Source organism: Poecilia mexicana, unplaced genomic scaffold (assembly GCF_051168715.1).
Source record: "Poecilia mexicana isolate PSO_F unplaced genomic scaffold, ASM5116871v1 scaffold_18, whole genome shotgun sequence".
In the NCBI taxonomy this organism is placed as follows: Eukaryota; Metazoa; Chordata; class Actinopteri; order Cyprinodontiformes; family Poeciliidae; genus Poecilia; species Poecilia mexicana.
Window position 1 is genome coordinate 14,967,161 of NW_028263387.1, and position 15,957 is coordinate 14,983,117.

Consider the following 15,957-nt stretch of genomic DNA (forward strand, 5'->3'; position numbering starts at 1 on the left):
GTGGAAAATCTGGTCATTTACCTGTTGAACTAAAACTAGAGAAAAAACATGGCAACCTGTTAAAGTAAGCACGGTAAATTGCAAACAAGGAAACAAATCTGTCAGAGAAGATCTCTTTTTGCTAAATTTGTGCACGGAGAACATTTTTCTTCTTAAATTTACTTTTTTTTTCTGTTAGACAGAAATGCTCAAGACAGTCACTGTATTTTATTTATTTATTTTTAGCATTTTTATGCACACGGCAAAAGCAAAAAGAAAACAATATCACATTTTGACCTTTTCACAACATTATTTTGTCTAACAGATATTATTGCTATACATATTTGCATCAAAATGTTGAAGTTTCAGCTCAGTTCATGACTCTACATCAGCATTCCTCGGTTTACTCCAACTATTACTCCAAGCACAAGATTGAGAGAGCCATTTCTGCCAGTAACTCCCTAAACTGAGGCTATCACACACTCCTTATCATCTCCTTGCCACACTCAATCCTCTCCTGGAAAAAAAAGAAAAAAAGAAAAAAGAGTGTCAACCACTTCTTTGCGTTAATACAACCACTTCTCGCCACCTTCCAGGGAGAGTCCCGAGTGGCATGTCAGGCTTTTTATTTCAACACCAGGGAAAGGTGTAAGAAGACAAACCAACAAAGCTCAAAGGTTGACCTCAAGGCTTCGCTTTGTCATATTTTTCCCTCAGGACCAAACACACTTATTGTACTAATTGATTAGCTGCTTCAAGTGGAGCAAGGAGACGCGACTAATATCCAGTGACAAAGAAAATGCTACATATTTGGATTTAATGAATATACGTATAATTTTAGCTGCAGAAGGAGTCACTGTTGGCGTTTTGTTAAAACAAAAAATGTGATCATTTTTGTTTCTTAGTCATTTTATTTAGTCATTTTTTTGTATAAATATTAACACAAACATAACATACTGTAATTCAAACTTTTCTATATAAACAGATTAGATAAGCCACATTAGCATGCACATTTTATCAACTTGGAGTGAAACAACATAATGAAGCCCTCCATGATGCACAGGCCCATCTTTATCTGGTATTTTGCATCCTGTACCACATCACAACACACCACTCCCACTGTCGTGTGTAATTATTCTCTTAGACCTAACCTCGGCTGACCTCTTCTGCCAACACACACCCGCATCATCTCAGGTGAAGTGACCTGGTTAGACCTGGTTAGATGATTGCATCTGATGACATTAATGGAAATAATAAGCAATGACAACTGTTTTAGTCCTGATAGGTGAACCGATTATAGGCTGACCTGGAAAAAAAAAAAAAAATCTGAATTCTGAGCATTGGCTAAATTACAGACAAGACAAGAATTGTGTAGTTTTGTTTAGAGAGCTATGAAGAGAAACTTCTTCAAACTTTGTTTCCAGTTATGGATTTCATCTAGTCTAAGTGACGCTGCAACTCTGCCGAGAGCAGGCATTATCCTAATGTATTCTGAACAGAGGAAGAATGGACGGTGAACGCAGATCCCTGAGACTTTCTCAGTGTCTGGCTCCCCAGGCGTTTTGCCATTGGACACCAGAGTCTTTGTGAATAGATAATCTCTTCCTAAGAAATTATGCTGAATACTGGACCATAAAAATCAGTTTCATGCCTGTTATAAAATCCTAAAATGCTTGGTGAGGCATTCATATAATTGGTCATTAACCTCCACAAGCCCTCCACAAGCACCATTGTCCTTGCTAACTCCCACTGGTTTTCCCTAATAATAATATTTCATGTTGACGTTGGCTAAATATCCCCCAGTCTGAAGCATAAAGCCGCCACTGTCTGCTTATGCATCATTGGGGGAAAACATCCCACAACCCACTTTTCCCCTCCCAAATTTTTTTTTAATACCCACATGTTTCTCTGCAAGGCTGATAGATTTACACAGACTCCAAAAACGTGAAACTACAAGTCTGCCTTCAGCATTTCTTTAAAGGTATGTTCTCACAACTTGCTTAGCGTCTTCACTTTTTATATTTGATTGAACTCAGACAACAGAAACACTGCTGTGCTCGAGCCTCCTGACAAAACAAGCTCGTGGCTGTGAGTCCTGTCATCACTGCACGGAATAAATCAAACACTCCGCATGTCTCGGTAACAGTAATACCAGCCCAGAAATCAAATAAGTCTCACTAGATTCCTCGATTACCTATTTGGGTACTTTAAAGGTTACTTGGGTGTTAGCAAGACGAGATGCGTCGGCTGAAATCAATGGCTGCCGTAGCGTGCGTTATTGACTTATCAAATGTGATGTGGTGGCGGTGTAAATGTAAGAATCGGCAAAGGAGTACTTTTTCCTTTTTTTTTTTTTTTTACCATCTGTCCCACTGTTTTATTTAAAACCCCTTACCTGTCACCCTCAAAACACTTACATGTAAGTAAACGTGTCCATGAGGACACCATTGTCCTCATGACAGTTAAGAAGCTAAAAAAAATCATGCTTAAAAGTAAATGTATAACTTAAGTGCACACTTGTGAAGACGCACAACAACAGTTGGCAGACTACCATCTTTCAGTAAGTAGAGCCTGTGTTCAAATCCCAACCTGCAGTCTTTTCTACATGCAGCTTACATGTTCTAACTGTGCATGTGTAGGTTCTCTCCAGCTTCACCCCACAGTCACAAAACATGACTGTTGGGTTAATTGGTCTCTCTAAATTGCCCTTACATGCGAGTGTGTGCGTGCATGGTTGTTTGTTCTTTAAATGTCTATGTTGCCCTACGATGGTCTGTAAATATGTCCAGATTGCGTTCCAACCCTCCTCCTAATTTTCATACCTATGCAACTTGGTTAATTTCTGAAAAAAACAAAAAAAAACAACAAAAAAACAAAAACAACATCAGTGCTGAGGATCAGTTTGCATAAACAAAGAAGCGATTCTGTATCCACTTTGACTACCAAATTTATTCGCTATAAATAAGATATATTAATGTAATGTTCCATACCATACATATAGTTTTATTGTTTGGAATATTTGGTAGTATTTACATAGATTTCTATCAACAGCTAAGAGGAAGTAGTTAAATAAGCTCATCACTCAGCAAAATATCCTGGTTGTATACAATATGCCTCTGTGAGATGCATAAGTGACATAAGTGGGCTTGCATTTAAGACATGCTTAAATGATTAAAGATTTTAAGAAATCCAAATTTACAGATTAAGCAAGCCCAAAATTAGAAATTAAGAAAACCAAAATTTTAAGAACAGTCAGGGGAACAAAGGCAATAAAATTCACCCCCCTGAAACTAGAGTTCCTGCCTCTTGTAGGGGTGCAGGGAGCACACCGATAGCTTCCCATATTTGGCATCATTGCTTGTGTACCCTTTAAAAACCTGAAGAGTGATCTTCACGGGAATCAATCTCCATATATGGCAGCACAACATGTGGAATGTGTAAGTTGCTCCAAGCTCTGTCTGGCAATAATGAAAAAAATTAAAATGACAACTGTACTCTTCTCCCAGAAGCTGTGAGGTGCCATGCTACAGCATGCTAACTTCCTGTAGCATTGAAATTGACTTAAAGAATTTTCAGATTTGGTGACTTTAGGTTGGTGAACGCGGAATGCACTTTTACTGTGTGGTAAAGCAAAACAATGGCAGTGGAAGGACGCACGATTTTAGTGTTAGAAATACACCTTAGACTTTAATGCGTCAGTAAATAACATGATGCACAATGAAAAATTAACACAGAGAAAGGAAATAAATTTCAGGATGCTTCAGTGCAGGTGATGAGGTCGATGGAGCAACCTTGCCAGTTTTGGCAAGGTTGTGGAACTGGCAAGGTTCTGTGCAAGATTTTTTTTTCTGAATTTTTTTTTAACAGAAATGAGCTGGCCTGTTAATTAAGTGTGAGCTTGACTCACACATGTCTGTCTCTCTAAACGTAGATATGTCAGAGATAACATTCTAGATACAGACTACACAAGAATGGGAAAATCTACTTATTTCAGAGTGCAGAAAGTGATAGGATGTCACATTAATAAAATAATAATAACCATTTAAGAAACAGACATATTTTTCTGGCAGAAATTGTCAGCGTGGTTCTTTTCGGGATGCTTTTGAACATAGGAACCTCTGACGGCTTTAGAAATGCTGCATGGCAGATGGAGTTCCAGTTAAAGCATTTAAAGCAAATGAAGTGAAATTAGAGGAAATGCTCAAACCTTTAAGTTGTCACGTTGTGACTTCTTAAAAGTGCTAACACTTAAGCTAAAGCACTGAAAGCAGTATAGCTGTCATCGGACTAATGAACAACGAAAGCCAATTATATCCTACAGGAGTGCCACAAATTATTGATGTTATTATAGCTGTTATAGTTGTTGTTAAGGTTCATATGAAAGACTGCCAACAAAGAAAACATCAGAAAATATGTTTTATTGGGGAAAAAGTTAATTAAAACCTACTAATTTTTTTTGTTGTTGATATTTTTATAACCTCCCCTTTTAGGTAGCAAGTCTAATCTCTGAGAAGAAAGACTTTCTGCCCTTCAAACAAAGCCTTTTAAAGTCCCTATCCGTTCCCACCGAGCCTAACGCTGGCTTTGTTAGAAGTAAAATACAGGCAATGTGACATAACGGGTAGAAGAGATAGATCATCAAAAATTGAAGGTGACACTCTGAATTGGCTGGCATTAAGATAAGATTGTTCTCATTCTCCGGAGAGGGAGTTAAAGGCAGCTTACTTCTATAGGAGACGATTTTTGTTGTAAATCCCTGCCTATTACCGTTCCTCTCCATGAATAACTTAGCTGTCCTTGATAGCACAAGTCTGGGACCACATCCTCATTTTCCCCCTATTGCTGACCAATTCTGGCAGATACACGTTGATTTGCAGGAACAAAAAAAAAAAAAGAAAAAAGAAAGAAAGAAAAAGGCTGGTGAGCATGAGTGTACCTTTTGTCTCTTCCGGAGAGTGAAGTTCTTCCACAGGAGCAGCGAGAACTGCGTCAGGAGACCCATTATGGCTTTTCCTGGCAGTATCTTGCCAATGTGTCGCGATGGCAACTGGCCCACTTAATAAACCCTGGAGGGAATAAAAAAAGGCAGAGTTTGGTTTTAATACAGCGAAGCAATACATCTTGAGGGAATGCCACTAATCACTCACTTCCCCAAGCCTTGGGGCTTATGGCGCAGCACCTGTTCGAAGAATTATTATCACCTACGCTCAGCAAATCTCAGGACGGCCAACGTCTCAGCATGTGGAGATTACACAGTTTGCCTCCACAGCACAAGACTTTTTTTTTATTTTTTTTTTAACAAACATCATGGAACTGAAAGATGATATGACGCACATATTAGGGCTAAAAGAAATTTCTTCTTTCAACATATGGCGTAGTCTTCGTCTCAGAGACTTCTGTCTTCCCGACTGTCAATTATTCAGCTTCAAAGACTATAGAGAACAATAAAAGTAGGGGAAAAAAAGGTTTTAACAGCTTCATCACTTTTCATAGAAACAAAAGACTGGTGTAAAATATTTATTGCATATTTTACAGGCTACTCAACCCTGATTACACAGCTAATAAACAAATATGTCTGCTGTGCTATTTTTATGTGGCTACATCAAGAATGACCTTTATTAAAGCTCCACAAGTGAGTGTCTTTCCACTAACTTCACTTGGCTTGTTAGTATGAAATAAGGTACAGGTTTATTAAAGCAGGAATTTGGCTCCGTTGCTATTTTCAATGGACTACTCGAGCCCTCCTTCTTCAACCCTAACGGAAACCAAACTTAAACTCAACATGGGTACAATGAAGTCAATTCTGCAACAATCGTGCAAAGTTACAACATTATGTACCTTGACAGAAATATTAAGGACTAAGACAGGCATGGAATCCTGATCAAAACCATTGATCACGTCATGACCTTCCAATAACAGACCCAAACTGGGTCCCATAAGAACATCCAATAGAGACTGCTGCTGATGACGCTGGTGAACCCATACTTTGACAATTTAATGTTTGTATGCTTTCACCATTTTGTTGTTTTTCATAGATTCTACGATAACAAAAATAAAATACAAAGTAAGGGAACAAATTGTACTTTTTGCACCAGTCTCCTGGTAACCTAAGATCCAATTTGCAACAGATTGATTGTTTGTTGAGTTCTTTGCCAACACATCATATTCATCTCTCGAGGGATCTTTTTGTGGTTGAATAATTTATAAGTAACAGTTTTACAGTACAATAATGATGTGAAAACAAGAGGAAAAAGGAATCTTAAAACCTAAGAATAAACCTACAACAGAGGAAGCAAAACATAAAAAAAATAAGGAATGATTTGAGACTGTGGCAAAGCAGCATACTCCATAAGTCGCATCCCTTTCAGTACATCAGGATTTGGAGCAGCAGTGTCCAGCTCCAGCTCTCAAGGGCTGGTGTTCTGCCCGTTTGAGGAGGTAGATGTGTCTCTACCTCCTCAGCATGTCAATGTTCTGCAAAGGCCTGATAATGAACCATCATTTGATTAATATGAGCCAGAGGAAGTACTAATGCTACATGCGGCCCAGTTGTAGACAGAACCGGGAAGTTCTGACTTCCCAGTCAGGAAAAATTGACTGGAATGCTCCACCAAGTCTGATTTCGAGCAACTCAGACTTTACAATATGGCTGCTTCTCCTCACACAAACAGTAGTAGGCTGTGGCAGAAATATGTTTATTTCATAAAACGCATGTAAGGGTGTGTCTAAAATCAATGTTGCATGTTGCTCGTGCAGCTCTACGCTGAACAAATTAAAGAGGTTTATATATGGAAAGTAAAGCTGGGCCTTCATAAGAGGTACTGTAAACAACGTTCATGGGCATCGAAATGCTGAAATTCCGACTTCCTAACTGGAATACCGTTACATCGAGTGTGATGTCAAACCCAGCTCCGGTTTCCCCTTTCCGAGGTAACTGGAATGTGGCAGAAACACATGCAGGATGCTGGACCTTGATGATTGACTTTGGACACCACTGATTTAGGAAGACCAAATATGTTCTGACATGTTACTTTTAAGGTTTAATGTTCTGAACTGTGACCGCGGGGTGGAGCAGGTAGAGGCTTTGGACTTTATAGCCTGAGAGCCGCCTATTGCTAAATTAATCGATGCCGGTTGAACTGAATTATTTCTCTACTGCTCTTGTTCAAAACTCATATTTTAACAGTCACCAGAGGCTGCAAAATCCAATTCCCTTCCATCAGAGTGGCTTTATTTGTAGTGTTTATTATGTGTTCCTGCCCCCTTGGTCCCTGATATTTCTTTGTCTCCTGAAGGGGATGGTTATGGAACTCTACAAGGACAAAAAATAAATAAATAAATAAAAACAACACAAAAATGAAAAGGGTGAGCCATTAAACTGAGGCTTCGTATACATGCGTGAAAACTGAACTCCTTCCATCTCTTGTATAATTAAGTGCAGCGTTCTACCGCAGAGTTTGAGGCTCATCTTTTGAAACATGCAACGGACAAGATGGGAACAGCTCGGTACCACCTCCACTCAGAAATCACGTCAACCGTGAAGGGTAAACAACATCTCTGGGAATTTACTGAAGCTGCGCGTCAAAAAACGTGTGTGTCAGGCGTTGCTTGTATCTGAAGGGGAAAAATATATATATTTCCCCCCCCAGTTTTGTGATGTGGGTGAGAGTCGTAGGGAAAAGGAAAAAAAAGCTCAATTCAATGACTTGCTCCTAGTTGAGTAGGGCTACGATTGTGATGGGAAAACAAGAAATCTGCATGTCGAGCCGTTTTCCAGAACTTGATTTTAATCTACGACTTTCTCCTTTTCAAAGTAAGTTTGAAGAGACAGTTGCTATTTGGCACTTGTATCGGCTTATTACTGTATCAGTTCCAGAGAAAGCCGAGCTGAAATGAAAGCAGGAAAAGCCATTCCTATATAAAAAAGACAGCAAACTATGGGGGGAAATATAAGTGGTGATGCATGCCTGACATTTGGGAACTGAAGAGTGAAGTACATTATTTCAGCCTCCAGGATAATCGAAAGCAAAAACAGATATTTGTCAAAGAGCGTGAGAGCAGAGGACAGCAAAGAATGACAGCAAACATCACTTACAAGATGGGTCGCCATGGCCGTCTGAAGAGCATAATGGTCCCGGTGCTTCTTTGTTCAATCTGTCTTTTTTTTTTTTTTTCTTGTCTGCCTCCAACTCTGTCTTATGATCAGTGCAATTTTCACAACAATGCAAAAAATTCTAGACAGTAAAAGCGGTGTCCAAAAAGGTAAACATGTCTGCCGACAGGTGAGAAGGTTGTATTTGGGCTCCTACCACATAGGTGTCAATATACATTGGTATCGCAAAGCAGGAGAAATAAAATAAAATATCATGTTAATCTTTTTTTTTTCCAGATAAAATTAAATAAAATTTATAGTGGTTCTCATATGAAGTTGTACTTTTCTCTGGTATAGGAATATATACCTTGATATAGATATATAAAAAAAAAGCAAAACCAAAAGCTGGTTTCAAAATACTCTCTACTAAAGAGGTCGATTTAAAACAGTCAAGTATTTTCCATTTTTAGAAAATACATAACTTAATGTTATTCATTTAAAAATTCTGTAAAGCACGTGGGGAATCAAAGGTACATTCGGCTTCCTGTTGGATGACGGATGTTACTCTCCCACGTTAACAGTTTTACGACGGTTCCAACAACAACCAAACTCTCCGGTCTTAAAGGAACAGTTGCCGCAGCGCTGCCGTACTGCCATCTGGAGCTCTACTAGATCGTGTTAGTCCAGATGAAGAACATGAGCTCATAGAAAATTATATTTATCCTTCTCCCATTATTCTAGTGCAAATGTATTACCTCAACATATCAATAGACATCAAGCATGACTGGATTTTCCTGTTTCTCTAGAAAGAAAAAAAAAGGAATGCTGTAAGATATGATTTTCCTCTGGTGACCCATCAGCAGCCATGTCCTTCAGCTCTACAGCGCCGTGGGCCACTCCAACCTCTGCAGTTTCTGCAGCATAATCACCCGCCTGTGGCAGTGGTGAAAACCTCCTTTGTATCGTTGCATTGCCTTTTTACTGCAGCGCTGCACCTTAAGCTATCAGCCCCCCCTGTTCTCCCTTCAGGCACGTCTCATGCCTCCACCAAGCTGTCAGTAGGAGAGGGTTTACTGACCCCAAGATGAGACTTAATTTTCCTTTGGAGCCCCCCAAACTGAATTCTCAGCAAAGAAAGCCGAGAGTTTCTGGATAATATAAGCACCTTTTCCTTTTATATTCAGAGATCATAGCCACAGACTGTAACACGCACCTCTAAAAAAAAAAAATAAAAAATAAAATAAGGCAGAACAATGCAATGCGCAACAATAGATTTAATGCTGTGAAATCAACTAACCTGCCACGTATCTCTCAAAGCTCAATTATTCTAGTGCCAAGATGATTTTACTGTTCCAGTTCGCATTCTGAGGATAGCAGTGTCCTCGTCAGAAAATAAGCATGTACACACTGCAAGCAGTGTTACACATAATGAAGAAAAGCCCTTTTCCACGGCTATTCATTTTCTCGACAGACTGACTCAGACGCGCACCCGTAATTACTTATTTGGGTTGAGAGTTATGCCACGCTTGAGAGGACAATGTGGCCAAATTGTGCTGCTGCACCCTGGTGTTACGGACCTGAATAAGAGGCTGTGCCGACATTAAATTTGAAAACAAATAAATTACTCATAATGGGGATTTTTTTCTCGTCCTTTAGGTGAAAGAATAGAAAGCGACTGTTGTTGAATAAGTGCTTAACACAGCTCAAGTCTGGCTGAAGGTAAAATAACGCTTTAAACACACATCCTGATAATTCAGTTTGGAGGTCAAATGGTTTGACCCCTTTGATTTAGTCAAACAAGTCAAGCTTCATATCTTGACCGCTGATTCGACGGTATGTACTGTACATATGGCATTAGAATGTGCAAGAGTGAGACAGATGATAATTCTTTGATTTACAATGTGTGACAAAGCATTGTTAAACTGTACTTAAGCCAAAGAATGTCAAAAGTTAGTCCCCCAAAATATCGACAATAATAACATAACGATCGCAGCCAAAAGAATTTCTGGAATGCTACAAGTCAAAGTAATAAAATAAAAAAAAATAAATAAAGTGATAAACAGAAAATAAAACTCTTCATAAAAAGATAACAGGCCAGTTTCTAAACCCGTTGCCCTCTGACCAGAGTGTAGCTATCTGCTACTTCATCAAGGACAATCCATCGCGTTACGTCATCTGAAACCGATTTGTTGAACGTGACAAGGAGTTCCAACAGCCTCCACAGTCACCAGAATTCAACTCAACGGCGTACCTTTAGGATGCGATGAAATGGAAATATCACACCAGGAAGTGCAGCTGAAAAATCTGTTGCAACTCAGTGACGCCGTCATGTCCATACAACCAACCATCTCTGAGGAACAGTTCCAACCATCCAGCAAAATAACAGCAGTTTTAAAGGCGAAAGTGGTACCGAATGTTCTTAATTCTAGATTTCAGGCTGCCTGCTATATTACATGAGCAATCCTATATTACGTGAGCAAGTGGCATTCCCGGAAAGGAAAGACTATTCAGTTGTCCTTCCAAGAGCAGTAAAATACTGTCATAATGTTACAGTACAATTACAGCAGGCCATTGCCCTGCAGGGCATTTGCTGCGGGTTATTTTCACTGGAGAATATGTTGGGTATCTGAAAATTGTGCCACGGCGGAGCAAAGCTGTCAATCACATCTTTCTGCTAATTGCTCCTTCATTAGAAATGAATCAAAGTGATGGCTAAAATATTATGGGTTAAATCTTAGCAGTTAGTGAATCATTACTGCAAGTCAATCACAGACATGCGTTTGGTATATGTGCGGTGCAAAGGTATACAAGCTCTCGGCTTCCACTTAAAGCAGTAAATCATTGAAGTATATAACTTAACGGGGGGGTCAAAGCTCACAGCGCTTCCAGATTAGCAAACCAGCTCTCTGTCAAATTTTAAATACACTCGCATTCAAAATCCAACGCTCAATTAACAGTAACTTTCTCATTTCTGGTGATTTTTTTTTCTTTTTTTTTTTTTTTTTTTCGAAAATTAGGCATTGCTTTATTTTTCCTTGTTTTCGCCTTCTTTTTTTTTTTTTTCCTTTTTGTACAGCAGTAGCCCGCAGACCAGTTTAATAAACGTTTTCAAATGCAATAAGCAGTTCTCAAGGCAGTCTATTTGATCTCCTGCTCCAGTCTAGACGGGAGGGAAGGAAACACATATACAGCTACTCCAAGCCCAGAGCCTGAGCGAGCCTCAGGAGTACAGGAGCGAGCTACAAAAAAAAACAAAAAAACAACAACAGCCAGACCAAAGACTGCATCACAGGAGGCCTGGCTGCAGAACACGTGTCCTGTTAGAGAACACAAACTGTCAGAAACAACTTACCTCCAAGCTGTGCGGTCTTTACCCATCAGCACATCCTAGGGCTTCTAGTTTTTACCTGCCGGGGCCTCTTATGCCTCACCTAAGAGAGAACTACCTCTCTCTTATTTCTCACTCACGTGCCGTCCTCCTGTGTCCGCCGTCCTCTTTCACCCACAGTCATAAAATATGCAAATGGCCTCAGCTGAGAACACTGTGGTGACTGTAGCCACGGTAATGCTCCAACCAGGAAGCACACAAGAGTCGTACATTACACAGAAAATTCCCTAAAGCTTAGTCCCGCAGCAGACTGTGTTTGTCAGCTTCTTGTTTCTGACTGAGCGAGGAAGGGCAAACAGGAGCACTGACCTGCGTTTCATTCGCCTCGTGCGTCTCAGTTTGGGATTTAGTCACCTACCTGTTGACTTGGCTGTTCCTGAGCTGATTAGTCTGAATTAATCCTCTTCTTTTAATAAATAAAGCATTAGTCGGAGAGGTTAGAGACCAGATGGGATCGTAAGAAGTTCATTTATTTGTTCATTTGTTTACTGAGGGACGAGGCCAAGATGCACGTGTTGATGATACTGTCGATGCTCAGCCGAATGCGTCACATGGGGGAGAGCAGCTAAGTGCATCGACCGTAGGCTTTTATAGCAACAATATAATTTGGTAACAAGGGGGCTAAGAGTTTATTATTCAGGATGATAAAGAATAATACCAAAGGTGCACTGGGAGGATATAATTATGTAGATGAGATGGGTGTTTACCGAAAGCGAAGACGAGTAATGAAAAGAGAAACCTCACACTGGATGATGCTTCTGTCATGTTAAAACAGTTACAGATGTTGGCTTCGTGCAGTTTTAATTTCACCTCAATAGGAGCCATGTTCCACTGTATAACATCCCTGTCTCTAACACGCAGTTACTCAAATTGGCGTACCTCCAAGAGCAAAGCTGGACTTTGACTAGGCCATTCTAACACAATATGATTAAATCTAAACCATGCCGTAGCTCTATTTTTAGGGTCATTTTATAGTCGATAGCTATTTTAAAATTTGAACTCCAAAGTAGTATAAGTGGATATGCAGCAATGTAGGTACAATGCTTTGAAAATGTATTTTCGTCTTTGTAGATTTCTTTTTTTTTTTTTTTCACCATATTTTAGATCATTAAACTAATTTGAAAACTACAGAATACAGTTTCCAAGTGATGGTTTCAACTTCTTTATCCAACTTGGTCATATGCAAATGTTAGGATCCCTTACCTTTTGGAAAGCTGAGTTAAATGTTACGTTCCACATTCTTGTCAAACATGTAGAATAAGAAAATCACTTCCAGGGAGCCTCTTTAAAAAAAAAAAAAAAATTAAAATGGAGTCATCTTTAAGATCTCAAAAAGCAACACATCATGCCCCGATCTGGAAATTAGTCTAAAATAAAAATAATTATGATTTTTACAAAGACTTTCCAAAAACAGCACAATGAATAGATAAAGTCTAAAAGCAATCAAATATACAAAGTTGTTTTTCACGACTCTTGCCAAACAGTCACCTTTAATGCTCCTTTCAAAGAAGCTAAGTTTTCCAGTACTTGCAATCACTTAGGGGTCAGTGTGACTTGTACTCCAGTTGGGGGCCCAGACTCTCAATTAGTTACACACATTTGAGCTCATGGAGCCCAGGTGAAAGACTGACTTCTCAAAAGTAATTGCTTCAGCTAATGAAGTGCTGCTGCTCGAACGTGCCAGTGCTGTGGAGTACGTCTGTCGTTCCCAGGTCAGTAAACCTTTTTATTCTGCCATATACAACAACAAAAAAGAAAGAAAAAAGAAGAAGAGTGCCACTTTCAAAGGATAATGTGAACAGAAGCTTGCCTAATGCACTCAGTAAGTAAGGGAAACTAGCGAAAATCCATCAGAAAAGCAGATTTTCCTCCTGGCAAACACTTCATTAGCTGGTTTTCACCTTTAAGGAGTTCATCATCTATAAATCATGTACCCTCCCTGGGACTTGTACATTGAGTAATTGGGAGAGCCATTTCCTATTCTGAAATGGAAAGCAGTGATTGAAATAATTTGTAAACTGTGCGGATTAAAGTGTCCAGGAGAAAGATTAGCAAAAGTAAAACTAATAGGGCATTTTGGATAAAGCCCCCAAATGTAACCAGGAAAAGACAGATTAATTAAACAAAGCCGGGTGAAATATTCTCTTCAGCCTTGGCTTGTTCCAAGCTGTACTTTAATCACGTTGTGAGAAGACTCCCCAATGGAGCCCTTTAACACGTTATTCCACTCCTCTGCTCACACGAGTACCAATGTTTCCTGTGATTTACAGTGACATTATCTTCTAGACAACAATGGAGGAACAGTAAAAACATTTTGTAGCCTACAGTGTTTTATTGGCCAAGTGAACAAAAAAAAAGAAAAGAAAAGAAAAGTTAGCACAGAATGACTTATTTGCAACAAAGTTTGAGTTGGAGGTTTTGCATCATTAGGCTCATGTGCGTGTGTGTGTGTGTGCATCTTTGTATTTTATACATTGTAAGGACCATTATTCAAACACACTACATTGTGGGGACCAAAGTGTTGTTTTTTGGGGTTAGGAGTTAGGTTTAGAGATAAGGTGTGAATTGAGTTTATGTTAGGTATACAGTAGAAATGGTTAGGTTTAGGGTTAGGTCAACAGAAAAGAATAAAAAGCAAATGGAAGCCACTTCAAAGTCTTTGTGAAGGCAGAACGACATACCATCTCTGTGTGAGTGTCCTGGTCATTGCCCGGACATTGACTGCAGTTCTAAACTCCTGAAATTTCCAGTGAAGAGAAATTGGATCTTGAAGTGGAAAGACAATAATGGTCAAGAGTTCCTTGGAAGATTTACAGAGGAGTCAAAAAAAATAAAATAAATACAAATTTCAAAGATTTGTCCTGGAGCCCAGGGGAACTTGCAGAGAGCGTTTAGAAAAATCTGGAAATAACAGGTAGTTTTAGCAACGGTCACAAAACACCAGTGAACCTCACCTCACAAGGCTCCACTGCTGAAGGAAAAAAAATGCTGAAGAATGTTGAAACATGTTTAAGGTATTCTGCAGAGAATTGGACAAGCCAATGAAATAAAAAAATAAAAAAATTAATGTGTGTTCCAATTAGGCTCATTTGTCAGATCGTAAGGTTTTAACTTTGATTCACCGGAGTGCTAAAACCTTAGAAATGACTTTGTAAGCCTTTCCAGATAATGTCAGGGAGCTTGTTTTTAATACTTTGTTCTAGCCAATATCGGGCATCTCCTTAGAACCGTTTATATTAATATTCATTCATCTTACTGAGTATAACAATGTTTTTATTAGTTGTAGCTGTGCTCACAATCAGTCACTTGTGAATTATTCTATTCAGCAATTATGCTAATCGGATTCTTCTTTCAGATAAATTTACGGACACTGAAAATATGAGAAGCGCTGCAGAATTGGAGCCGGTTGTGTGGCTTTCACTTCTTTCTTAGCAAGTGAAAATTCATCCTGAAGGAGAGAAAAGCAGAAAACTTGAGGGAAAACAAATAATGGCTTTCCTCAACAGATATTGTAGCTTGATTCTGACTGCTGGCTCTGGTTAAAATTGCATTTGTTTTGACTTCAGCCAACATAGCCCACACATACTGTAAAGAGGGAGAGGTTTTAAAAAAAAAAAACTTGGGTAGTCTGTTTTGACATTAATGCTACATAGCCTGCAGAGAGAACATAGTGCAGAGAAAAAAACAAAAAACAGCAGAGCTATTTACACATGCCAATTAGACCAAAGAAGAAAAAGCAGCTTTGAGGTATTTCTGTGATAAATTTGTAAGATTCAAAAGGTTAAATTGGTACATTTCTTATATGAATACAAAGGTTAAAAACTACAAAGTTAAGTAGAAAAGGAGTTTGCTCTGTAGAGACAGAGTTGCAATAACGAAGAAAACCAAATACATAGAAAAACAAAGGCAATCTGAAACCCAAGTGATCTGACGGACTATGTTGAAGATTTTCACCCTGAATTAAGGTAACTAATGCTAAAACACCAGAGGAAAAGTTACATTACATGTGTGAGAGAGTTGTTGTGCTCAGTTTTTACTGGCAAAGTTGGAGCAATTCTTATTATTTCCCTTAAGACATTTCCAGTAAAAAAAACTTTTCTATTTTTTTTTTTTTCCAAAATACGAAAGTACAAATAATGTCAAAATCTCAATAAGACAATTCTTACATAAATTTCTGCATATGCAGATTTCCCATTTTAGCTCATGAACAGTAATCAAGTTAATTGCTGAAGTTTAGATGAAAAACAGGGCTTATTGGTTAAAGAACCCAGTTAAACATAGGATTTTTTTCCTCACCGGTGCGTGATTTTAATCTATGATCAATGGGTTCGTCTGCCCAGTCACAGCCAGACGTGGCACCTGCTGCTGCTCTCGCATGGAGAACCACAGGAACAACAGTTCCAACCCGGTTGTTTGCCTGCATATTGATGGGGCTCGAATCTGCCCTGATATAATCTGCAGTACTTGCTTTTGCCCTCTTTAACTTACACTAGCAGTG

General features: G+C 39.0%; 1 protein-coding gene across 1 annotated transcript in view; it reads right to left on the minus strand.

The window, feature by feature from the left end:
- The window catches only part of LOC106930199 (phospholipid-transporting ATPase ABCA1), a 192,148-nt gene extending 180,381 nt beyond the window's left edge, over positions 1–11,767 (minus strand). Inside the window, exons 1-2 of the mRNA XM_088016037.1 lie at positions 11,424–11,767; positions 4,916–5,045 (exon numbers count right to left, since the gene is read on the minus strand). Coding sequence (XP_087872163.1) covers positions 4,916–4,981 — 66 coding nt within the window. The 5' untranslated portion in view covers positions 4,982–5,045; positions 11,424–11,767. The remainder of the gene's footprint in view (positions 1–4,915; positions 5,046–11,423) is intronic.
- Between the last annotated feature and the right edge of the window lie 4,190 nt (positions 11,768–15,957).